This window comes from Rhinatrema bivittatum, chromosome 4, assembly GCF_901001135.1.
Source record: "Rhinatrema bivittatum chromosome 4, aRhiBiv1.1, whole genome shotgun sequence".
NCBI classification, from domain to species: Eukaryota; Metazoa; Chordata; class Amphibia; order Gymnophiona; family Rhinatrematidae; genus Rhinatrema; species Rhinatrema bivittatum.
This window is the reverse complement of record NC_042618.1, coordinates 7,539,662-7,566,562: the sequence shown is the minus strand read 5'-3', so window position 1 is coordinate 7,566,562 and position 26,901 is coordinate 7,539,662. Positions and strand designations below refer to the sequence as shown.

Here is a 26,901-nt window from a genome sequence, read left to right as displayed (position 1 = left end):
TTTTTACTCAACGCACAATTAAACTCTGGAATTTGTTGCCAGAGGATGTGGTTAGTGCAGTTAGTATAGCTGTGTTTAAAAAAGGATTGGATAAGTTCTTGGAGGAGAAGTCCATTACCTGCTATTAAGTTCACCTAGAGAATAGCCACTGCCATTAGCAATGGTAACATGGAATAGACTTAGTTTTTGGGTACTTGCCAGGTTCTTATGGCCTGGATTGGCCGCTGTTGGAAGCAGGATGCTGGGCTTGATGGACCCTTGGTCTGACCCAGTATGGCATTTTCTTATGTTCTTATTGAGACAGGAAATGTGAGTGGAGGAGAAGATGTGGTCAGACCTAGGAAGAGTCCTCCAGCCTAGGCCTGCGAGTTTCCCGGATAGATAGGACAGGACTGGACAGCATGGCCTCATTCGCCACAATACATACAGAGGCCCCGGCTTTTGCAGTAACGTCTCTCTTGGGCATTAAGCGACTGCGGCCTAATTGCATAGGCTCTTCCTCCTCATTGCTGGGTGCTGGCGGGGCCTGAGTCACAGTCACCAGATGAGGAAGAGGAACTCCAGCAGGGGGCTTCTTATTCCCTTTTTGCTCTTATGTTCGCGCCCATAGGTGGTGATCAATCCGTCCTGCAAGGTCCTTGAGAGCATCTAGGGTCTCTGGCAGTTCCCGCGCTGCTAGTTCATCCTTAATCCGACTGCTGAGACCTTCAAGAAAAATGGTTCTCAGGCAACCAAGGTCCCAATGCAGTTCCGAAGATAGGGTCTTGAACTCAATGACATAGTTAGAAAGGGATTTGGTGCACTGCTGTAGGTGAAGCAGAGCAGATCCGGCGATAGTCTTGTGAGCAGGGTCTTCGAACACTGATCGAAAAAGTGCAAGAAATCTCATCAAATCCTTGGGGATGGGCTCGTTGCGATCCCAAATAGGTGAAGCCTAAGCCAAGGCTTTCCCGTCTAGAAGGGACAGAATATACATGGTTTTAGCTTCCACTGTTGGAAAGTAGGTGGGCTGTAGCGAAAAGTGCATGAGACACTGATTCAAAAAACCCCTACATAACATGGGATCTCCTGTAAAATGAGTAGGAGCAGGCAAGGGAATAGAGACTCGCATGGGTAATCCCAGAGGTGAGGTAGTGCCCTTGTTAGATGAGATAGACGCTTCCAGCTGAGAATTTAGCTAGTTGAAGGCTGTTGCCAATTTCTCCAAAGTCCGTTGTTGTTCTGTGATGTGTTGGGCCAGGCCTGGGATGGCCTGAAGGGCTGAGACCTGAGCCGGGTCCATGGAGTTAGCAATCTGTTAGGAACTAGGGTAGGTGTGAACCCTTTGTCTGAGGTAAGGGTTAACGCCGCACACAGGGAGGAGCCCCGTGGGCCTCACCATAGGCAGGTTTGATCTGAATTCACAACACACCCTGGTGGAGAGACTTTATTATGGAGAGAAGGCAAGCCCGCAGAGCGGGAGATGAGAAAGAGAAAGACACAGTTCTGTGCAGGCACTGGAATACCCCAATGATGCTGTAGCAGATGGTATCTGGTTGATGCTGCAGAGCAGGTATGCCAGGAATCTCCGGTAGGCGATGGAAGATCTTCAGAGTGCAGCTCCGGTAGCGGTCCTCAGAGCGGGGTACTCCGAGGAGACTGTGTTGGTAGAAGACGAGGAATGCCTGGGGAAGCTGTAGTGAGATGAGGCAGGAACAGCAGCACAGAGCGAAGAGAGGCTTGGCTGTAGAGGTGCGGTAACGGTCTGACAAGCGGGGTACACCACAGTAGAATCCAGCAAGCATAGTAGTAGAAGTAGAGAAGTACTCACTAAAGGCTCAGCAGCTCCGAGAAGGTGGTTAGGCAGGAGATGCAGGCAAGGAGTCCCTCCAAGGAGTGGATAGCCAAAGTGCTGGTGAGCCCTCGAGAAGCGGGTACTCAGCATCTAGGTCCACGGAGTCAGGAAGTCCCATTAGAGCGGAATTAGTTAGGCAGGTAAACCTTGCTAACTCGTCTTAGCCAAGGGCCAAGTGGATTAAGTACTGCAGTCATCTGACGTCATCGTGAAGGGGACGCCCCCGAGGTTCCCGCCATGACGTGTACTTAGGAGGCCCTTCCGTGCACACGCCTTAGGTAATTCCGGAAGGAACATGGCAGTCCGGCATGCCCAGGCTGCTTGGAGGACACCGCGGAGGTCAGCGTTCGTTAGCGGAGGTTGCTACTTGACCCAGCGAGGCAGAAACAGGAGAAAGAGAGGTAAGTAACAAGGTTCGCAGCCTGGTATCCCAAAGGGCTGTGATAGAGATATGGTTGCCCATTCGACCAGTTAACAGATTGGGTGAAGAGAAGGATGTAGACTTTTGGGCCACTAACTCAAGAGACTTGTATTTTTTATAGCTGACTTAACAGTAGGGATGTGAATCGTTTTAGGACGATTAAAATTATCGTCCGATAATTTTAATATCGTCTTAAACCGTTATGGAACACAATACAATACAGATTCTAACGATTTATCGTTATAAATCGTTAGAATCGTGAGCCGGCACACTAAAACCCCCTAAAACCCACCCCCGACCCTTTAAATTAAATCCCCCACCCTCCCGAACCCCCCCCCAATAACTTAAATAACCTGCGGGTCCAGCGGCGGTCCGGAACGGCAGCGGTCCGGAACGGGCTCCTGCTCCTGAATCTTGTCGTCTTCAGCCGGCGCCATTTTCCAAAATGGCGCCGAAAAATGGCGGCGGCCATAGACGAAAAAGATTGGACGGCAGGAGGTCCTTCCGGACCCCCGCTGGACTTTTGGCAAGTCTCGTGGGGGTCAGGAGGCCCCCCACAAGCTGGCCAAAAGTTCCTGGAGGTCCAGCGGGGGTCAGGGAGCGATTTCCCGCCGCGAATCATTTTCGTACGGAAAATGGCGCCGGCAGGAGATCGACTGCAGGAGGTCGTTCAGCGAGGGTTCCGGCGCCTCGCTGAACGACCTCCTGCAGTCGATCTCCTGCCGGCGCCATTTTCCGTACGGAAAACGATTCGCGGCGGGAAATCGCTCCCTGACCCCCGCTGGACCTCCAGGAACTTTTGGCCAGCTTGTGGGGGGCCTCCTGACCCCCACGAGACTTGCCAAAAGTCCAGCGGAGGTCCGGAAGGACCTCCTGCCGTCCAATCTTTTTCGTCTATGGCCGCCGCCATTTTTCGGCGCCATTTTGGAAAATGGCGCCGGCTGAAGACGACAAGATTCAGGAGCAGGAGCCCGTTCCGGACCGCTGCCGTTCCGGACCGCCGCTGGACCCGCAGGTTATTTAAGTTATTTGGGGGGGGGGGGTTCGGGAGGGTGGGGGATTTAATTTAAAGGGTCGGGGGTGGGTTTTAGGGGGTTTTAATGTGCCGGTTTTTTGATTTTTCGATTTTTCGATTTTTAACGATTTTTCACGATTTTTCACGATATTTTACCCCCCCAAACGGCAACAATACGATTCCCTCCCCCTCCCAGCCGAAATCGATCGTTAAGACGATCGAGGACACGATTCACATCCCTACTTAACAGTTGAAGATTTTGACTTGTTGGAACCCTTTTTGGATATTTTGCTTGGGATATTTTTCCAGACCAGTTCATGCCAGAACTGGAACTACACTCGAGTTATCCCACTCTCACTAGTGAGGATATTATCAATCAAGATGAAGGTGCAAGAACAAGAAGAGAAGTGAGCAGAGTAAGGATTGACAGGGAAACCATTTATTTTTGTTTATAATTGGATGAATGCTGATTCTTATTTTTATCATCTTGATCTGGATCCTCTTCTTTAGGTTACGGTAAAGTCTATTTTTTATTTGAATACCAACTCCAAACTCCCAAGTGTGGACTTACTGGGGAATGGATGGACCCTTTTGGTTTCCTTGCTCTTAAGAACATAAGAAATTGCCATGCTGGGTCAGACCAAGGGTCCATCATGCACAGCATCCTGTTTCCAACAATGGCCAATCCAGGCTACAAGAACCTGGCAAGTACCCAAGCACCAAGAAGATCCCATGCTACTGATGCAATTAATAGCAGTGGCTAGTCCCTAAGTCTACTAGATTAATAGCAGTTAATGGACTTATCCAAGAACTTATCCAAACCTTTTTTAAACCCAGCTACACTAACTGCACTAACCACATCATCTGGCAACAAATTCCAGAGTTTAATTGTGCGTTGAGTGAAAAAGAATTTTTCCAATTAGTCTTAAATGTGCTACTTGTTAACTTCCTGGAACTATGTGATATAGAGGGTGAAGTGGTCACAGAGATAGTGATCGACAGCACCAGGGGCCATTGGAAAAGATGTCTTCCTCCCCGTCCAGACATAGGCCTGGACCCGTAACACCCTTAGTGTAGGATAAAGCACTGAAACGGAGGACCCACTGCAATTTATTCATCTAATGTCCAGTAAACTGTGTCCAGATCCACTAAGAAAGCTGCAATACATCTTAAATAAAATCTCTCCCTTCGGTTGATGGATGGTACTATGTGTCTCCAGACTGCTTGGAATCCTGAACCTTTACCACAAGAGACGCAAGTAGAACCTGGAGTGGAGGGGAGAGCATATTTAGGAAAAGATTTGCTGCCAGAGAACTCCAGGAATAAGAGAAGGTTTTGATTTTTAAATCCATTAATTTCCACAAGGGCAAATATTTATAACTAACATAATACAGCTGAGGCCTCTTTTGCATTTATTGTTGTCAAAACAGGAAGTTTGCCATCGCTCCAGAGAACATGAGAACAAAAACAGTCTGTCCTTTTTATTTGAAACATGGCCAAGGCGATGGATGCTGCCACTAACCAGTTTCCATTACTATTCTCCTCTACACAGAACATACTTTATCACTTCCTGCATTGTCAAATTTAACTGCATCTTTAAATATTTTCAATAAATTGTAATAAGCTTTCAAGTACCTATTTTGCAGTACCAAGTTTGTTGGCTAAACATTGACCTTAATTTGCAGGCAGCAGCTGGAGCAAATGCTACCAAACTCGAGGAAATGTACATTGAGTATCGCCAGCTATCCTGGAGGTCAGTAGTGAAATCTCCGAGGTTCATCGCCTTACCTCATATCTGTACTTCTAACATGGGTCATGGAGATATACTCATACAAAGTCAGCTGCTGATAGAGCCTGAAAGCCCAACTATTGCATTGGCAATGATCACTATCTGAGGAATGATTTATGAAGAAATATTTATGAACCACTTCAGGGGTACTAAATAGAGCTTTAGTTACCTCTACTTTCATATCTGACATCAGCTCTTATGTTGTTTATTCCTCAGCATCGGAGGCTATGGAAGCTTTTCAGACATTATTACTCTTCCAAGTGAGTACTGTGCAATTGCAAATTGACCTAATAGAACACAGCTCATTCCCCTTCCTTCCTTCCTTACTATGCAGCTGCACATTGACCTACCAGCACGCAGCTCATTCCCCTTCGTTTCCTACTTACTGTACAGCTGCACATTGATCTACCAGCATGTAGCTCACTCCCATTCCTTCCCTTCTTACTGTGCAGCTGCATGTTGACCTATCAGCACACAGCTCATTCCACTTCCTTCCCTTCTTACTTTGGTCTACCAGCACACAGCTCATTTCCTTTCCTTCCCTTCTTACTGTGCAGCTTCATATTGATCTACCAGTATGCAGCTCATTCATCTTCCTTCCCTTCTTACTATGCAGCTTCATATTGATCTACCAGCTTGCAGCTCTTTCACCTTCCCTTCTTACTATGCAGCTGCATATTGATCTAACAGCACATAGATCATTCCCCTTCCTTCCCTTCTTAATGTGCAGCTGCACGTTGATCTACCATCACACAGCTCATTACCCTTCCTTCCCTTCTTAATGTACAGCTTCATATTGATCTACCAGTACACATCTCATTCATCTTCCTTCCCTTCTTACTGTGCAACTTCATATTGATCTACCAGCATGCAGATCATTCACCTTCCTTCTCTTCTTTCTACGCAGCTGCACACTGATCTAACAGCACATAGCTCATTCCCCTTCCTTCCCTTCTTACTGTGCAGCTGCATGTTGACCTACCAGCACACAGCTTATTCTCCTTCCTTCCCTTCTTATTGTGCAGTGGGACATTGATCCACCAGCACACAGCTCATTACCCTTCCTTCCTTCTGTCTTTTGTCTCAGTGTGGTAACTGCCTTTATAACAAAACTATGTTTTATTTTAAACTGAAGCCCTCCTCAAACTCATCCTTTTGCATTATTATAGTCATCTTGTTCTACAATATCAAATTATTTATAAGCACATAAATTGTTGGCTCATAATCTATTAAGAAAATAATCCAGTGTACATTAGATCTTCTAGGAATACACATTATTCCATTATTACTGTATATTGTTATTTAACACTTGAAATCTATTATTTTTTAATATCAGGAGTGTACTGAGAACTGTACAAGAAAAGTATATGCTTGCTATGCCCCTGCCACAAATGGCTTGCAATCTGAGTTTAAGCAGAGCGAGGTCTTGTCACATTCCCCAAGACTTCAGATTAGTCTGAGTGGAATTATTCATTTCTTAATGTCATTGTTTGCCTCATAGATATCTTTAAACTTTTCAACCCTAATATCATTGGCTATTCAACGGGCGAGACTAAGATCGAGAAAGGAGTTCATTGGGAGAAGGCTGGCTTTAATCTAGCAGTAAGCGGCGCCAAATCTCAGTAAGTAAATGAATTTTATTTTCTTCACCTAATGCTCCTTCAACCCTTATCTTAGTCTTCCTTTCTAAAAAGGAAAGGTTCCTAGCATCAGTCCCTCCTTGGCACTTAGCATTTAAGTGGTAATCTCAGTCAATGCCATCAAGTCCTAGAAATACAGACTTGAAGAATCTTACCTGTGACTGAACTTCCATCCATGAGCGTCTCGTTCATTCATTCATTATGAAATTTCTATGTTTATTAACTTTATTCTACCTGCTTCCTCAGTCAAGAAGTTCCCAACCTTTTGCCTGGATCCATGCATAGGTTGCCAGAAGAATACCCAGCGAGATAATGAGGAATCACAGAAGTCACTTTTCTGATTTTTTTCAAATTTTAGAACAAACTGAAAGCCTTTGGATAGACTGCATGAAATAATTTGGTGGTCTTAGTGTTCTCTGGTTTCCATATTGCTAAATATAAAACACCTATTGCAGTTTAGCTCTAACTATAGCACTGTTGTTGGTAGTCTCAGCAGAGAGACCGAAGATTGCAGAGACATGAAGTCTCAGAGAGGTGGCCCATTCAGAGCAGAATCGAGGCACATTGGAAGCCAGCATGGGGAGGCTTGCACTGCTCCTGCCCATGCGGTATCTGTTCTGTAATGGGGCAGTCTGTGTAAGTGTGTGAGGGAAGCTTGCACTGCTGCTGCCCATGCGGTATCTGTTCTGTGATGGGGCACTATCAAATTTCCAAACAGTTTTACAAGCACTAATTTTCGCGAGTACTGACTATTGCAAAGCCCTGTTCCTAGGACTTCCACAGGTGACCACACGACCTCTTCAAATATTGCAAAATTCAGCCGAAAGAATATTGACAGGTAAAAGAAAAAGAGATCACATTACTGGAACACTTGCAGAACTACACTGGCTACCTATTGAATAAAGAGTACAATATAAAGCGCTATGCACAATACACAAACTAATTCATGACAAAAAAGCGGAATGGCTGAACACAGCATTACGTGTACATGTTCCACACAGAAACCTAAGATCAGCTAATAAAGCACTACTGACTAGAGGTGTGCATTCGTTTGCAACATATTGGCAATCCGCAACGTATATGCCATATTCGTTGTATTCGTGGGGGTCACGAAACATATGGCGAACCCCCACGAATACAATGTATCACTAACGAATAAACCCCCACACTCCTGACTCCCTGTGACATAGTGAGGGCAAAGGCTATCAGCGCCATTTTGAATACCGGCAGCCGACAGCCCAAGTGCAGGAGATCGCTCCAGGACCCCCGCTGGACCACCAGGGACTTTTGGCAAGTCTTGGGGGGGTCAGGAGGGTGGGGGATTGTAGTTAATTAAATTTAAAGGGGTGGGATGGGGTTTTTTTTGGAAACGAATACATATGTAATTAATGAACGGATCGGGGTCCCCCGAGAACGGATGCAACGGATTTGGGTCCCGACGAATACCAATAACGAATGGGATGAATCCGTCCCTGCTGCACATCCCTATTACTGACTATCCCCTCTGTTAAGTCTGCTAGACTCACACAAGTAAGGGAGCGAGCACAACTTTGGCGGGACCCACATTATGGAATTCAATGCCTCTGGAGATAAGACTGCAGAAAAACCTGTTTAAAGAGCCTGTTTAAAGAGCCTGTTTAAAGAGCCTGTTTAAAGAGCCTAAAAACCTGGCTCTTTAAACAGGCTTTTCCTAAAAAGAATGGAGAAAGCAAATAAGATTGTAAGTCTGCACCAAATATGTAGTTTTTAATTTACTTTTTAAAAAATTTTTAATTTAATTTTTTTCCCACCTTTAAATACACCTAAGATTGTTTTCTTTATATATGAACTGCAATAGAAACTTCAACCTAACAAAATCAAAACTCAACAAATAGTTTTATATTGAAAGAACCCTGTTACCGAACATTGTTGGCACATTTATAATGTTTTAGCTATTTGAAACTAATTTCTATTACTTTACGTGCCTTTTTGTAAACCGTTGTGATGGTTAATTTACTGAATGACGGTATAGAAAAGATTTTAAATAAATAAGTGTGTGAGGGAAGCTTGCACTGTTGCTGCCTATGTGCTATCTGTTCTTTGATGGGGCAGTCTGTGTGTGTGTGAGGGAAGCTTGCACTGCTGCTGCCCATGCAGTATCTGTTCTGTAATGAGGTAGTATCTGTGTGAGTGTGTGAGGGAAGCTTGCACTGTTGCTGCCCATGCAGTATCGGTTCTGTGATGAGGCAGTCTATGTGTGTGAGGGAAGCTTGCACTGCTGCTGCCCATGCGGTATCTGTTCTGTGATGGGGTAGTCTGTGTGAGTGTGTGAGGGAAGCTTGCACTGCTGCTGCCCATGCAGTATCTGTTCTGTGATGAGGCAGTCTGTGTGATTATGAGAGGGAAGCTTGCACTGCTGCTGCCCATGCGGTATCTGTTCTGTGATGGGGTAGTCTGTGTGAGTGTGTGAGGGAAGCTTGAACTGCTGCTGCCCATGCAGTATCTGTTCTGTGATGAGGCAGTCTGCGTGATTATGAGAGGGAAGCTTGCACTGCTGCTGCCCATGCAGTATCTGTTCTGTAATGGGGCAGTATCTGTGTGTGTGTGTGTGTGTGTGAGGGAAGCTTGCACTGCTGCTGCCCATGCAGTATCTGTTCTGTGATGAGGCAGTATCTGTGTGTGTGTGTGAGGGAAGCTTGCACTGCTGCTGCCTATGTGCTATCTGTTCTGTGATGGGAAAGTATCTGTGTGTGAGTGTGTGTGTTTGCGTGTATGAGAAGCTTGCACTACTGCTGTCATAGGTCAGGTAGGCTGAGCTGGGATTTCCCCCAGCAGCAGTAGAATCAGACTTGGGGGCAGGGCCAGACTGGCTCTTCTGTCATTACTAGCCCCTTGCCCCGCTGGTTGAGCCCTTGGATTCTGATGGCTGGCGGAAGTTATGTGAAACTGGACAAGCCCAATGTAGAAGCATGGCTGGATCTGGGACATGTCATCAGCTGGGAGCCCAAACAAGGTACCGGCTGGGTATTTGAACAAGGTACAGGCTGGGAGCTTGATACAGGCATGACCAGTGACGTGTAATAGGAACAAGGACAAGCTTGGACCAAAAGGCAAGGGGAAGGGCAAGGCCTGGGAAACAGATAAGGGACTGAACTGAACTAGGCGAGGCAGGACGAAGGCTGGACACATCAGGTCAAGACTAGACAAAGACAGGACTAGAATAGGAAACAAACAAGAAGGCCCAATAGGGCACAAGGCTAGCTAGGCGAGCCTAGAAGGCCCAAAGTCCTCAAGGCAAGACAAGGAGGCCCAGGAGACCACTGAACAAAGCAGGAAGGCCCAAGAGGCCACAGAGAGGCCTGGAAGGGTGCAGAGCAAGGCAGAGAGATCTGGAAGGCCACAGAAGAAGGCAAGAAGCTAAAGTAGGCTGGAAGCCTAGGCAGGCCAATGGGCAAGGCTAGAAAGTAAGGCAAGGAAGCATAGATGGCCCAGTCAAGGTGCTGGGGTGACTTGATGAAGCAGCACTGAGGGAATGGGTAGGCTGGGTTAAGTATGGCTGGAACTGTTATGTTGTGACCAGCAAGAAGGCGGCTAGAGTGGTTGTAAATGAGGCTTGATGATGCCCTCTGCTGGCAAGGAGGTTGCATAGCAGGCGGAATCATGACAGTTGCTGCTTGTGCAGTAGCTGTTCTCTGGTGGGGTAGTCTGTGTGAGGGAACCTTGCACTGCTGCTGCCCATACGGTACCTATTCTGTGATGCGGAAATATATGTGAATGTGTGAGAGAAGCTTGCAGTGCTGCTGTGCATGCGCTACATATTCTGTGATGGGGCAGTATCTGTGTGTGTGTGAGGCATTTATACTGTTACCTATTGTGATGATATCCTGGGGTTTGCTGCCTGTCCTTGCCTTCTGGAAGTGTGGCTAATGGGTTTCACAGCCATCCTTGTGATCACAGATAATTTACTTGTCCAGGGTAAGTCTCAAATGTCCTCCTGACCAGGGTCTCAAACTGCCTCTTCACCTGGTCTCTACAGTCTGACCTTTATCAGGGGAGCCATTGGAACCTCATGGCTTAACACAGTCTTACCACCCAGTTGTTTCCCAAGGCAGTGAATTTTTAAGTCTTTTAGTCTCGGTCCACAATTTCAGCAAGTCCAAACAGAAAAGAGAAGAACAAACCCAAAGTAAAACTACATGCCAGCAAACCTTGCTCTTTTCTTTAGAGGGTCAAGATTCTTGATCCCACCAGCCTTTACTGTTCCTAGAGTTCTTTCCATGGGGAGTCCTTATCGCCTTCTGAGCAGCTTGAGGGAGACTGAAGTAGGTCTCCCGAGGGTCCCTTTTTATAGGCCCTAGGCCTCTCCCCTGAACTATCTTGATTGGTCCAGTCATCCTGCCTGCCCCCTTCCCACAGCTGCAACTGCTTTCTGGACTCTCTTGGTGGAAGAAACCACTCTCCCTGAGAAAGGCTGGTTCTCTTCACTCTCCCTCTTGAGTTTTCCCCAGTTGATTCTTTGGTTCTCAGCCTGGAGACATACACTCCATCACTTATCTCCCCCCCCCCCCCCTTTGTTGAGGAACCTCGCGGTCCTCCATCGAGGTTCCAGCCCCCTCCCAAGACAGAAAATCAGCATTACCATGTTTTTTTTCCAGCCCTATCTGTAACAATGAATTGATAGGGCTGTAGGGCTAGGTACCATCTCATGAGGCGGGCATCTGTGTTTTTCATTTGGCCTAACCATGTCAGCGGGGCATGGTCAGTTACTAGTCAAAACGGTCGCCCCAATAGATAATTCTGAAGGCTCTTAACTGCCCATTTAATGGCTAAGCATTTCTTTTCCGTGGTCGAATATTTCTGTTCGGCTGTGGAGAGCTTTCGGTTTAAGTACATAACTGGATGTTCGTCTGGCTCCTCCCCTTGGCTGAGAGTTGCCCTGAGGCCCATGCTTGAGGCATCGGATTGAAGGGTGAATGGGCAAGAAAAATCAGCATTGTGGAGAACGGGAAAACTGTTTCCTGGTCATGCTACCATGTGACCTGATTTGACTGATTCTTTTTTAGGAGGTCCGTTAACAGGGCGGTGATCTCAGGAAAACCCAGGAGAAACTTCTGGTAGAATCCCACCATCCCTAAAAATTCTTATACCTGTTTCTTAGTTTTGGGGTTGGGGATATTTAATACTGCCGCTACTTTAGAGGGGATGGGCTTTATCTTTCCATTCTCTATGATATGCCATAGGTACTGAACTTCCTTACGGCCTAGCATACACTTCTTTGAGTTTCCAATCAGCCTGGCCATATGCAGGGCCTGGAAAATGCTTCCCAAGTGGGCTAGGTGGCTGGACCAGTCGGGTGAGAAGATTACGACGTCATCTAAATAAGCTGTGGCGAAGGTCTGGTGGGGTCATAGAATCTGATTAATAACTCTATGAAAGGTTGCAGGAGCTCCATGTAATCCGAAAGGAAGTACGGTAAATTGGAACAACTCTTTTGGGGTAATGAAGGCCGTTTTTGGCTTCGATTCTGGTTCCAGAGGGATTTGCCAATACCTTTTGTTAAATCCAGGGTGGATAGATATTGATCATTCCCCAATTACTCAATTATATCTTCCATTCTGGGCATGGGGTATGCATCAAATTTAAAAATGGCATTCATCTGGAGGAAATCTATATAAACCTGGTAGACCCATCGGGCTGTGGAACAAGAATGATGGGGCTGGCCCATTCGCTTTCCGATTCATCTATAACCATAAGAACATAAGAACATAAGAAATTGCCATGCTGGGTCAGACCAAGGGTCCAACAAGCCCAGCATTCTGTTTCCAACAGAGGCCAAAACAAGGCCACAAGAACCTGGCAATTACCCAAACACTAAGAAGATCCCATGCTACTGATGCAATTTAAAGCAGTGGCTAGGGGGAGCGTAAGGGAGGAGAGAGAGACGCCCTTGACAAACGGAGACCACCCTGGGAAGGACTGACCAGTGCGCTCTGAGACCCGGTGAAAAACAGCTTCTGCACTGAGACCCGGAGTGAAAACATCTTGTGAATGGAGAGACCCGGGAGAGACGCACGATTGACGTCATCAGCAGGCGTCTGCTGTATAAATTCAAACAGCAGACCCGGGAAAGTCAGGGAGTGTAAGGGAGGAGAGAGAGACGCCCTTGACAAACGGAGACCACCCTGGGAAGGACTGACCTATGCGCTCTGAGACCCGGTGAAAAACAGCTTCTGCACTGAGACCCGGAGTGAAAACATCTTGTGAACGGAGAGACCCGGGAGAGACGCACGATTGACGTTATCAGCCGGCGTCTGCTGTATAAATTCAAACAGTAGACGGTGCCCCGCCGTCAATGGCGCACCGCCTAAGCCGCGCGCGGCTTTGTCTGGCTTAGTCCGGAGAAGGCCTCCTTCCCTTTGATTGGATGGTAAAAACTGGAGAATTCTTCCTGATTACTCCACAAGGAATTTATGGGAAGGAAAAGGAAAGTAAAATCCTTCCCAGTATCTCCAATAACATCCAGGGGCCCCATGGACAATCACGTCGTAAGGCGGATTGAATCACCTCGAGAGGACAATGTAGGGGACCAGTTTTCTGCGTCCTTTAGTCCTGGTGAAGGACCTTCATTTCCACCACAACCAAAAGCATCAATTCCGGATGGTTTTCTGCAGATAGAATTTGGCGGCCCACCTGATGGAAGGGACTGTGCAATTCCTCCAGAGAATCAGTTAAGCAGTAGTATTATTCAAGAAGGGTTAGCTACAGGGAAGTTAAAGAGGCCTGAGACATGGCCTACAGATCCCCCTGATAATATAACCCTAAAAGATATATGGAAATTGATGTCTGCTGTTAATAATATCTCTCAAATGAATGAATCATTGTCAGGAATTGTAAATGTGAATAAATAACAGATAGAAAACAAAGAAAGGAAGTAACTACCTTGAAGGATAATATGAGTAAAGTAACATCCAAAGTTAAATTGTTAGAAAATACTGGGATAGCCCAAATTAAAGATAGTCTCTCTATCCGTAGAGAGCTAGAGAATATAGAGAACATGATGAGATATAAAAATTTACGAATACTTAATTTCCTGCAAACTAGACTCCTATCATCTACTGAAATGTTAAAAAAATACTTCAGGGAAATACTTCAGTACTCAGAGACAGAAAAAGAAAATTATTCCTTACCTGCTAATTTTCGTTCCTGTAGTACCATAGATCAGTCCAGACAGTGGGTTATATCCCCCGTCCAGCAGATGGAGTCAGAACAGAGTTTGAGAGCGTCAGCATATAGAGTAGTGCACCCTCTGCTGGAGCTCAGTATTACGCATAGCAAAGCCCTAAAGCAAAACACAACATTTTGGATCCAGATCTGTCCCCAAAAAGGAACAGAGAAAGATATAAGTAAACAAATGGTCAACGGGACCACCAACAGTCAACTTGTGAGGAGCTGTGAACAGTAACAATAATCAGAGACAAACAGAATGAAAGTTACCTGGAAGAATCCGAGCAGGACCTAATGAAACCCCTAGTGGCGGGCGTCTGGACTGATCCATGGTACTACAGGAACGAAAATTAGCAGGTAAGGAATAATTTTCTTTTCCCTGTACGTACCTGGATCAGTCCAGACAGTGGGATGTACCCAAGCTTCCCTAAACCGGGTGGGGTCCTGAGAGACCTGCTCAGAGAACTTGATCGCCAAAAGAACCCGTGTACTGAGGTGCCAGGTGTAGTCTGTAATGTCTGGAAAAAGTGTGCAACGACTTCCACGTCACCGCACGGCAGATTTCCTGGGAGGAAACGGAGCGAGATTCCGCCCAGGACGCCGCTTGGGATCGCGTGGAATGAGCCGACACGCTGCGAGGCGGCACCCGCCCCGCCACAATGTAAGCCGATGAGATGGCGCCCTTTATCCAGCGCGCAATAGTCGTCTTGGATGCCTGAGAACCTCTCCTCGGTCCTGACCAGAGGACAAACAAATGATCGGATACCCGGAAGTCACTGGTAACCTCCAGGTAATGGAGCACCACATGCTTGACGTCCAGGAGCCCGAGAGACCGGGGTTCCTCTGGAGCGAACGCTGGAAGCTCCACCGTTTGTTTGACGTGGAAGGCCGAGACCACCTTTGGTAGGAAGGATGGCACCGTACGAAGGGAAACCCCGGAGTCGGAGAAACGCAGATAAGGGTCCCGGCAGGACAAGGCTTGGAGCTCTGAGATCCGGCGAGCAGAAGAGATGGCTACCAGGAAAACCGTCTTGAGGGTCAGGTCCTTGAGGGAGGACCCCCTCAGGGATTCAAAAGCAGGGCCTGATAGGGTTCGCAGCACCAAGTTGAGGCTCCAAGAAGGGAAAGGATCCCTGACCGGTGGCCGTAGGTGTTTGGCACCCTTCAGAAAACGTGCGATATCCGGCTGAAGGGGTAGAGAGCAGTCCTTCTGTACCAAGACATTCAAGGCCGCCACCTGAACCCGGAGCGAATTATAGGCGAGACCCTTATCCAGACCATCCTGTAGGAAATGAAGGATCAGTGGGACAGTCGCCTCCATGGTTTGGACCCCGCGGTCGGAGCACCAGGCTTCGAAGACCTTCCAAACCCGAACGTAAGCGACGGAGGTCGAAGGCTTGCGGGAACGAAGCATCGTTGAGATCACTGTCTCCGGGTAGCCTCTGTGGCGGAGACGGTGCCGTTCAAAAGCCAGGCCGCAAGACAGAAGAGTTCTGCCTGCTCGAAAAATACCGGCCCCTGACGCAGAAGATGAGGAAGATGGGAAAGGCAAAGTGGGCCGTCCACCGTCATCTGAAGTAGATCTGCGAACCATGGCCGACGGGGCCATTCTGGGGCGATGAAAATTACAGTCCCTCGATGATGTTCCAACCTGCGGAGAACCTTGCCGACCAGAGGCCAAGGAGGAAACACATAGAGCAGTTGATCCGACGGCCACGGAAGGGCGAGTGCATCCACCCCCTCCGCGCCTCGCTCTCTTCTGCGGCTGAAGAAGCGTGGAGCCTTGGCGTTGAGAAAGGTCGCCATTAGATCGAGGCGTGGAGTCCCCCAACGACGGACGATGAGATGCATTGCCTCGTTGGAGAGAGCCCACTCGCCGGGGTCTAGCTGTTGACGACTCAGGAAGTCCGCCTGAACGTTGTCCACCCCGGCGATGTGAGAGGCCGCTATCCGGACGAGATTGCTCTCCGCCCACTCCATCAGGGGAGTTGACTCGAGGGAGACATGCTTGCTTCTTGTCCCCCCTTGACGATTGATGTAGGCCACGGTGGTGGCGTTGTCCGAGAGGATCCTCACCTCTCTGTGTCGCACCAGGGGAAGAAACCGCTGGAGAGCGAAATGCACGGCTCTTGTTTCCAGGCGATTGATCGGCCACTTTGCCTCCTCTGGCGTCCAAGTCCCCTGCGTGGCGCTTCTTTCGCAGACGGCGCCCCATCCCGCGAGGCTGGCATCGGTGGTCACCACCACCCAATTGGGAACCTCGAGCGAGACTCCCCGAGCCAGATGCGAGGGGACAAGCCACCAATCCAGGCTTTTCCTGGCTAATGGTGGAAGCGGCAGGATCACCTGATACTCCTGGGAGACTGGTTTCCAACGGGATAGCAGGGACGCCTGCAGTGGACGCAGGTGTGCAAACGCCCAGGGTACCATGTCGATGGTGGAGGCCATTACTCACAGGAGCTGCAGATAATTCCAGGCGGTTGGTTCTTCCAAAGCCGAAAACTGAGACACGTGCTCCCTCAGGGCTTGCGCCTTGTCCTGGCGCAGGAACACCATACCCCGCCGGGTATCGAAGCTCGCTCCTCAGAAATTCAGGTGTTGCGAGGGCACAAGGGAACTCTTTGGAACGTTCACCACCCAGCCCAGAGAGCGTAGGAATTGTACTACTCTGGCCACTGAGGTCTGACCATGTGAGAAGGACTTCGCTCGAATCAGCCAGTCGTCTAGGTACAGATGTACTAGGATACCCTCCTTGCGGAGGGCCGCCGCCACCACTACCATGATCTTTGTGAAGGTCCAAGGTGCGGTTGCCAAACCGAAGGGAAGCGCCATGAACTGAAAGTGTTAACCGAGAATCTTGAAGCGAAGATACCGCCGGTGAGCCGGCAGGATGGGAATGTGCAAGTATGCTTCCGAGAGTTCCAGTGAAGCGAGGAATTCTCCCTTGTGCACTGCGGCAATCACTGATCGATGAGTCTCCATGCGGAACCGGCTGACCCTGAGGGCCTTGTTTACCTCCTTCAAGTCCAGGATGGGCCGAAAGGAACCGTCCTTTTTGGGAACGATGAAGTAAATGGAATAGTGGCCCAAGCCCACCTCGAAGGGGACGGGAACGATGGCCCCTATTTCCTGCAGTCGGTCTAGTGTTTGTTGAACCGCTATCCTCTTGAGATCCGAACCGCAGGGGGAGAAGATGAACCGGTCCCTCGGGGGGCGGACAAACTCCAAGGCGTAACCATCTCTTATGGTGTCCAGCACCCACTGGTCCATGGAGATAACTGCCCACTCCTCGTAGAAGTCCATGAGGCGGCCTCCGATCCAGGGAGGTGAGAAGTGGGCTCCTTTGGCATCATTGGGATGACTTTGTGGGCGGATTTCCCTGCCCTGGACCCTCTCTCGCGGGCCTCCGCCCACGAAAGGAACGAGACCAAGGCTGGGATCTTGTCGGCTGTGTCCGGGAACCGGACTGCCGGTAAGACCTATAACGTCGCTGTGCCCTGGCCCTGGTTCTACCGGAAGAAAATGACCTGAAGGAACGCTGTCTATCCTCCGGCAGCCGATGCACCGAATTTTCCCCCAGTGACTTGATGATCTGATCCAGGTCCTCTCCAAATAAAAACTTCCCCCGAAAGGGGAGGGAGCCAAGGCTCGACTTGGAGGAAGCATCCGCCGCCCAGTTGCGAAGCCACAAGAGCCGTCGGGCTGCTACAACCGAAACCATGGACCGTGCCATTACGCGAAAGAGATCATACAAGGCGTCCGCCCCGTATGCTATGGCAGATTCCAGACGGTCCGCCTGGGCAGCCTCTTCGGGGGGCAACTCCTGAGAGGTGAGAAGCTGCTGTACCCAGAGTAAGCTGGCCCTTTGCTCGCGCGAACTGCACATCACGGCCCACATACCTAGGGCGGAGACTTCGAAGACCCTCTTGAGGAAGGTTTCTAGTTTACGGTCCTGCGTATCCCGCAGGGCCGTTCCACCCGTGACCGGGATGGTCGTCCTCTTGGTCACTGCCGACACCGCTGAATCCACCTTGGGCACCTTGATAAGATCCAAAAAATCCTCAGGGAGGGGGTATAGCTTTTCCATGGCGCGTGTGACTTTCAAGGACGCGTCGGGAGTGTCCCACTCCCTGGTGAGAAGCTGTAGGAAGGACTCATGGATAGGGAAAGCCCTTGCCCTAGGATGGAGGGCGGCAAGTACTGGATCCCCTTTGCGAGAAGAGGTGGCGACGGCAGGAGCCACAGGGATCGGCGGATCTGGAGGTGGGTCGAGGTCCAGCTCCTGATTAATATGGTAGATGAGTTCATCCAGCTCTTCTTTTTGAAAAATCCGTAGGGCTCGAGGGTCGTCCCCCTCCGTATGTCCATCCGGATGCGCCTCCGGGGGTTCCGGGGAGTCGTCTCTCACCGGCGAAGCCGCCCCCCGTGGTACGCCGGGGTGGCACGGGAGAGGGACCCGGCAGGGATCCAGGCGTAACGGGCAAGGCGGTGAGACCAACAGCAAGTTTAGGAACCTTGGGGGGAGGGGCCCCCAGGGGATTCGACGCCTGCGGTCCCATACCCTGCAAATAAGCCATGTGCATTGCCAGAATAAAATCAGGTGAGAAAAACAGGGAGCTGATTGGAATCCCTGGGGGGGGGGGGACCGTCCTGGGAGCCCCGGTCGGGCAAACCCCCCGCCGGGGGCAAAGCCTGTTGAGAGCCAGTGCAACCAATCCTGTCTGCATCTGGGAGCGAGTCCGTCTCACGCTGTCCCCCTAAAATGGCCGCCGTTCCCGCCAAAGGCGGCGTCGTGGCCGGCCCGCGCCGCCCGGGCTGAGGAGGAGGCAGGTCCGAAATTGCACCGGAGGACTGCAGGGTGCCTTCCCCGTCGGGGAAGCACCACTCACAAAGCCCCTCCCTCAGAAATTGATTCCCCGGTTCGCCGCAGGCCTCACACCTCGAGGACCGCGGCATGTCAGCACCGGGAAAAAAAGCCTCGGGGGGGGGGGGGCCAAAAACGAGCTAGTGCCCTAACAACCCGCCGAAGGGGTCCAGGAACTGCGAGGGAAAACCCCCGTTTCAGTTGAGCACACACCCGCGGGCGGAGCTTGCGAACCGTGGGACCCACAAACGACGCATGGAGCGGCCGGAACCACCGGCATCCACGGGGCACCACCAAAAAGAAGCAAACCTGTGGAGAAAGAAATTCAAAAAACTTCCACTTACCCCAACTGAAGAGGAAAGGAGTACAGAATAGAGAAGGCAGAGCCACAGACACACGCCTCCTCAAAAATTGAAAAGTTTTTTTTTTTTTTAATTTTAAGGATCCAAAATGAAGAGAAACATAAGACAGAGAAATACTGTTGAGAAAAAGAAAGAAATAACAAAAAATGAAGAAACCCTGTCAATCTGGGGGAGCTAGTGGATCCCCCCACTCACATCTGCTGGAGTCAGAAGAATACTGAGCTGCAGCAGAGGGTGCACTACTCTATATGCTGACGCTCTCAAACTCTGTTCTGACTCCATCTGCTGGATGGGGGATATAACCCACTGTCTGGACTGATCCAGGTACGTACAGGGAATACCTGTTTTTTCTAAGGTCTTCTACTTCTCCAAGAATATTGGAGAGCTAGAGGAGGAAAACCCAGATATATCAACGATTGGTGTTTCCTCATTCCTTGAGGAGTCAATTGATATTATACAGAGAAGAGCTACTTTATTTATTTCAATGTTATTGGAAGCTGACAAAGATAGAGTGTTTAGGGATTTCCTTAAAAACAGAGATAGTTTTTGTGGACAAAAGGTTTTAATGTTTCCGGATGTGTCCCGAGCCACTCAGGCTAAAAGGAGACACTTTCTCTCTCTAAAAAATAAAGTGCTAGCCCTTGAGGCAGCATTTTTTCAGAAATACCCAGCTATTTGTATCATTTCTTTTAGAGGGAAGAAATACAGTTTTCTTGATCCACTACATTTGGAGACTTTTATTTTGGATAAAGATACAATTGGAGGAAATAATATAGAAGGCCAGTAGTAAATCCTTTTGTCTCTCTCTCCTAATTGCTTATATTTGATTAATATTATGTTTGTTTAAATTTAGTCTCCCCCATATTATAGGTTATGTAATAGAGAAATTTGTTTTGATTATGTAATCATAGTGATAATGGGTTATATTCTGTATTACTTATGTGAAATTTTGTTTAAAATTTTAAATGAAAATTCAATAAAGAAATAATTAAAAAAAATAAAAATAAAGCAGTGGCTATTCCCTAAGTAAACTTCATTAATAGCCATTAATGGACTTCTCCTCCAAGAACTTATCCAAACTTTTTTTGAACCCAGCTACACTAACTGCACTAACCACATCCCCTGGCAACAAATTCCAGAGCTTTATTGTGCGTTGAGTGAAAAAGAATTTTCTCCAATTAGTCTTAAATGTGCTATTTGCTAACTTCATGGAATGCCCCCTAGTCCTTCTATTATTCGAAAGTGTAAATAACCGAGTCACATCTACTCGTTCAAGACCTCTCATGATCTTAAAGACCTCTATCTTATCCCCCCTCAGCGGTCTCTTCTCCAAGCTGAACAGCCCTAACCTCTTCAGCCTTTCCTCATAGGGAAGCTGTTCCATCCCCTTTATCATTTTGGTTGCCCTTCTCTGTACCTTCTCCATCGCAACTATATCTTTTTTGAGATGCGGCGACCAGAACTGTACACAGTATTCAAGATGCGGTCTCACCATGGAGCGATATAGAGGCATTATGATATTTTCCATTCTATTAACCATTCCCTTCCTAATAATTCCTAACATTCTATTTGCTTTTTTGACTGCTGCAGCACACTGAGCCAACGATTCTAAAGTATTATCCACTATGATGCCTAGATCTTTTTCCTGGGTGGTAGCTCCTAATATTGAACCTAACATCGTGTAATTACAGCAAGGGTTATTTTTCCCTATATGCAAGACCTTGCACTTGTCCACATTAAATTTCATCTGTATTTGGATGCCCAATCTTCCAGTCTTGCAAGGTCCTCCTGTAATGTATCACAGTCTGCTTGTGATTTAACTACTCTGAATAACTTTATATCATCCGCAAATTTGATAACCTCACTCGTCGTATTCCTTTCCAGATCATTTATATATATATTGAAAAACACCGGTCCAAGTACAGATCCTTGTGGCACTCCACTGTTTACCTTTTTCCACTGAGAAAATTGACCATTTAATCCTACTCTCTGTTTCCTGTGTTTTAACCAGTTTGTAATCCACGAAAGGACATTGCCTCCTATCCCATGACTTTTTAGTTTTCGTAGAAACCTCTCATGAGGGACTTTGTCAAATGCCTTCTGAAAATCCAAATACACTACATCTACCAGTTCACCTTTATCCACATGTTTATTAACCCCTTCAAAAAAATGAAGCAGATTTGTTAGGCAAGACTTCCCTTGGGTAAATCCATGTTGACTGTGTTCTATTAAATCATGTCTTTCTATATGCTCTATGATTTTGATCTTGAGAATAGTTTGCACTATTTTTCCAGGCATTGAAGTCAGGCTCACTGGTCTATAGTTAGCCAGATCACCACTGGAGCCTTTTTTAAATATTGGGGTTACATTGGCCACCCTCCAGTCTTTAGGTACAATGGATGATTTTAATGATAGGTTACAAATTTTAACTAATAGATCAGAAATTTAATTTTTGAGTTCCTTCAGTACCTTAGGATGCATACCATCCGGTCCAGGTGATTTGCTACTCTTTAGTTTCTCAATCTGGCCTACTACATCTTCCAGGTTCACAGTGATTTCATTCAGTTCGTCTGACTCATCACCCCTGAAAACCATCTCCGGAACTGGTATCTCCCCAACATCCTCATTAGTAAACACGGAGGCAAAGAATTAATTTAGTCTTTCTGCAATGGCCTTATCTTCCCTAACAGCCCCTTTAATCCCTCTGTCATCTAATGGTCCAACCGACTCCCTCACAGGTTTCTTGCTTTGGATATATTTTTAAAAGTTTTTATTATGAGTTTTTGCCTCTATGGCCAATTTCATTTCAAATTCTCTCTTCGCCTGTCTTATCAATGTTTTACACTTAACTTGACAATGCTTATGTTTTATCTTATTTTCTTCAGATGGATCCTTCTTCCAATTTTTGAGGATTTTTTTTGGCTAAAATAGCCTCTTTCACCTCACCTTTTAACCATGACGGTAATCGTTTTGCCTTCCTTCTACCTTTCTTAATGCGCGGAATACATATGGACTGCGCTTCTAGGATTGTATTTTTAAACAATGTCCAAGCCTGTTGAACACTTTTAACCTTTGCAGTTGCACCTTTCAGTTTTTTTCTATTTTCCTCATTTTATCAAAGTTTCCCTTTTTAAAATTTAGTGTCAGAGCTGCAGATTTAATTATTGTCCCCCTTCCAGTTATTAGTTTAAATTTGATCATGTTATGATCACTGTTGCCAAGTGGCCCCACCACCATTACCTCTCTCACCAAATCTTGCGTTCCACTAAGAATTAAATCTAAAATAGCTCCCTCTCTTGTTGGTTCCTGAACCAATTGCTCCATGAAGCAATCATTTATTACATCCAGGAACTTTATGTCTCTAGCAAGTTCTGATGTTTCATTTTCCCAGTCAATATTGGGGTAATTGAAATATCACATTATTATTGCACTGCCAAACTGGTTTGCTTCCCTGATTTCTCTTAGCATTTCATCATCTGTCTGACCATTTTGTCCAGGTGGATGGTAGTATACTCCTATCACTATACTCTTACCCAACACACATGGGATTTCTACCCATATAGATTCTACTGAGCATATAGTCTCTTGTATGATCATTATCCTGTTGGACTCTATACCCTCCCGGGCATAAAGTGCCACACCCCCACCAAGTTGATCCTCCCTATTATTGTGATATAATTTGTACCCTGATATAGCACTGTCCCATTGGTTATCCTCCTTCCACCAAGTCTCTGTGATGCCAATTATTTCAATCTCATCATTTGCTGCTATACACTCTAACTCTCCCATCTTACTTCTTAGACGTCTGGCATTGGCATACAGACATTTCAAAGTGTGGTTTTTGCTTGTTTTAACAACCTGCTTTTCTGTTGTTTGGGATAATTCGGAAATCATTAGCTTTGGTGATTTTTTACATATAAGCATATGAACTATGTTTGCTTTTAATGGAACCTCTCTGCTGGGATGCCCTAACTCTCCTATTTCATTAGTATCCTTCAAGGATACATTTCTCCGAACCATGCACTGCTGAGAGACTGTCGACTTTCCCCCTTGTTCTAGTTTAAAAGCTGCTCTATCTCCTTTAGCATGTCCTCCTCTTCTTTATTTACCAGTTCTTTCTTGGCTTCAGGAAGCTGGTAGGGTTGTCTGCCTTACCAGTTTCCCTGGTCAGTTAGGATTCTGTGAGGCCCTTCTCTCAGGTATTGGAGAGAATACATCTCTAAACTGTGCCATTAGCTGCTCAGGTTGCTGGCATTGGGATGGCAGTTTAACCCATTCCTCCCCTGGCCTTTCAGGAATAGTGGGACCTAACTCCTCTTCCCAGTTGGAGGCTTCGGCTATGAGGCCTTCCCTACTAACCCAGGATTTCAGTAGATTCATGAGAAAGACGTGCGACTTCCGATCTCCCATTGCTACTACATTGACTAACTCCCCTATTTTCCTCTTAATCAAAAAAGGGCCTTTCCATTTAGCCAGGCGTCTGTTTGTAGATGTGGGCAACAGGACTAGAACTTTGTCCTTTTCCTGAAAACTCCTAAAACGAGCCCCCAATCATAGTAAACTTTCTGTCAGATTTGGGCTTGTTCTTAATTCCCTCTAGCCTCTTGGATAAGCTCTCTAATTCTACGCCCCAACAGTTGGACATATTCCGTTACTAGCACCTCGTCTTCCCTGGAGTGGCTAGACCAAAATTCCTGGATTATTGTAAGCAGATTCTGGGATTGTCGCCAAAATATTAATTAAAAAGAGGAGAAACCTAGTGATGCCTGGGGGACTTCCCAGGCTGCAAATAGCAGGAATGGGAGTAGAGTATCCTAGCCTTTGATTCTTCCTCATTGCATTTCCATATCATGGTCTTCAAGGTCTGGTTGAATCTCTCAACCAGACCATCACTTTGGGGATGATAGGCAGCTGTTTTCAATTGTAGGATGCCGAACAGTCTCCATAGGTTCTGTAACCATTTACTCATGAAATGAGTGCCCATATGTGTTAGAATCTCCCTGGGAAACCCCACAATGCAAAATATTTTTATTACCTCCTGAGCAATCATTCGGGCCATAGTGTTACTTAGGGGAATAGCCCAGGGAAATCAAGTGGCATAGTCCATTAAAACTAGGATATATTGATGTCCCCGAGACATGCGATCTAAGGGCCCTACAATATCCATAGCAACTCATTCCACGGGTTGACCTATGGTGGGCAGAGGCACCAGGGGTACCTTTTGGGGCAGACGTTGTGGCACTAACTGGTTCTGTGGATGTGACCAGCAGAAATGGTGGACGTCTTGATAAATTTTCGGCCAGAAAAAATACTGCAAAATGCGTGCACCCGTGCTTTGATCCCCTAAGTGTCCTACTAATGGGTGACGTGGGTGAGGTTCAGGAAGGCCTCGCAGAAAAGCTTGGGAACAACTAGCTACCAGGTTCCCTTTTCCTCCCCTTGTGACTGGTAGCAATAGAGCAAATTGCCTCTGACCTCCCACTTGGAATTTGTGGCCTGGGGTTTTCTTACCTCCATATCATGGGCTCGGTCCCAGCCCTTTTGCATTGTTCTGTGATGGGAAAGTATCGATGTGCATGAGAAGTTTGCACTGCTGCTTGTACAGTAGTTGTTCTGTAGTAGGACAGTATCTGTGAGTGTGTGTGTGTGAGATGTTTACACTGTTGTTGCCAATGCGGAACCTGGTCAGTGAAGGGGTAGTTTGTGTGAGTATTGGCTGGATTTTCAAAGCTCTATGCGTGTAAATCGGGCTACGCGCACCGGGCCTATTTTATAAAGGCCCAGTGACATGCGTAAAGCCCCGGGACACGTCTAAGTCCCGGGGTTTCCGAAAAGGGGTGCAGCAGGGGCGGGGAGGTCCGGAGGTGGGGCAGGGCCAGAGGCCTCCGGCACAGCGGCCATTTGCCACTGTGTCAGAAGATCGTGTGCAGGGAGGCTGCTGGTGTGTGCAACTTGTGCCTGCCTGGAGCAGGTGCAAAAGGTAAGTTAAAGGAATTGGGTGGGAGAAGGTAAGTTAAAGGAATTGGGTGGAAGAAGCCCAATGCCACAGCAAGACTCATTGCAAATTCCCGTAAACATGAACACGTTACTCCCATCCTCAGAGACCTTCACTGGCTCCCCATACCCTCCCGCATACACTACAAAACTCTAACCATAATACATAAAACCATTCACACCCACAACTCCAAATGGTTAGACCTTCCCTTCACTGCTCCCCAGTCCACTCGACCTACCAGAACTACCAACAAAGGCACCCTCCTCATGCCCTCACTTAAAATAGTAGGGGTGTGCATTCGGATTGACCGCATTAGTAAAACGCTACTCATATTTTTTTTTAACTTAAAAAATTGATTCGACATAAACGATCGGATTTCCCACATATCCAACATAGATATGTTGGATATGTGGGAAATCGCGATTGTTGAGCCAAAATAAAAATATAAACCCCCTCACCCTCCTTAATCCCCCCCCCCCCCGACTTACCACAACTCCCTGGTGATGGAGCGAGGAGTGAGGACGCCAATTCTGCAATCCTTGGCGAGAAGCATGTGACGTCGGCGGCACGTGGCCAAAAGTTCTTTTTGGGCCGAATGAGCCGTCCGGCGCGAACTCGCCGGGAATCACGTGACGCCGGCGTCACTCGACGTGCCGCCGACGTCACATGCTTCTCGCCAAGGATTGCAGAAATGACGTCCTCCTCGCTCGATCACCAGGGAGTTGTGGTAAGTCTGGGGGGGGGATTAAGGAGGGTGAGGGGGTTTAAATTTTTTTTTTGCACATATGTACATATACCCAACTCATTGGATTTTTTTTATGTCCATATTGGCTGCAAGTGGGACCCCCTTTCGGACATAAGAAATATGAACATAAAATTTTGCTCTGCACATCCCTGTAAAATAGCCCATCTCTCCTCTGCACGTGACCGTGCCCTCTCGATCGCAGGTCCCTCTCTCTGGAATACCCTGCCGCCCAACCTACGCCTGGAACCATGTGCGATCAAATTCAAAAAGAAATTAAAAACTTTCTTATTTAAACAAGCTTACTCAGAATAGACGGCCCACAAACATGTCAAATTATGCATCACCACATGGATTGAGGACCCAGTTGTTTAGTTAATCTCTTGTTAATCTCTTAGCCATTGCTCAATAGCAACACCTAGTGGCCAGATTCAGGGCTTCCAATTGTAGGGTCCTGGAAGAAGCCCAAGTGCATGGCCACCAGCCCAGGACAGTCACTGTAATGGCCCAGCTAAGTACATTGGGAGGAAATTAAAAAATAATGGAAAATGCCAAAGTATTTGTGAAGGAAGGTTCATGATACTGTAGTCCAATAGGGACTGGTTCTGATTAAACTGAAAACCAAAGGAGCCGGAGGAAACTGCCATGCCAAAAAAAAAAAAATACCCCTCAACAAATTGAAATATGAGATATTTACAAAATTTAAACTAGGAAAAAAGTCAGTAAAATATATTTTGTGGAGGATCCTTCCATTTTGGTCATTGTAATAAGTGGTTCTTCTGCAGAAACCTTGGGGAACCAGATCCTAGACCCAAAATATTTCCAGGAAGGTCAGTGTGACCATGGAAACTCCAGCTGTGCATGCTCTTTTCCAATAAACCTCTCTTCCTTCTTTTCAGTGAACTTACTGAGCAGGCAAGACAACTGATTACCATCCTGAAAGGCAATCCAGTAAGAGTTTTTTTGAGAATTTTTTAATTCAGGAATGCAGCAGTGTAAGGTTATCTTAGAGGACCAGGAGAGGATAATATTGAGA

The 26,901-nt window shown here is 47.3% G+C and overlaps 1 protein-coding gene across 2 annotated transcripts in view; it reads left to right on the top strand.

The window, feature by feature from the left end:
• Window positions 1-26,901, top strand: part of LOC115089622 (phospholipase B1, membrane-associated-like) — a 296,793-nt gene that overhangs the window by 102,934 nt on the left and 166,958 nt on the right. For both annotated transcript variants that reach the window (XM_029597713.1, XM_029597714.1), the window contains exons 6-9: window positions 4,956-5,023; window positions 5,276-5,319; window positions 6,561-6,681; window positions 26,765-26,816. In XM_029597713.1, coding sequence (XP_029453573.1) covers window positions 4,956-5,023; window positions 5,276-5,319; window positions 6,561-6,681; window positions 26,765-26,816 — 285 coding nt within the window. The remainder of the gene's footprint in view (window positions 1-4,955; window positions 5,024-5,275; window positions 5,320-6,560; window positions 6,682-26,764; window positions 26,817-26,901) is intronic.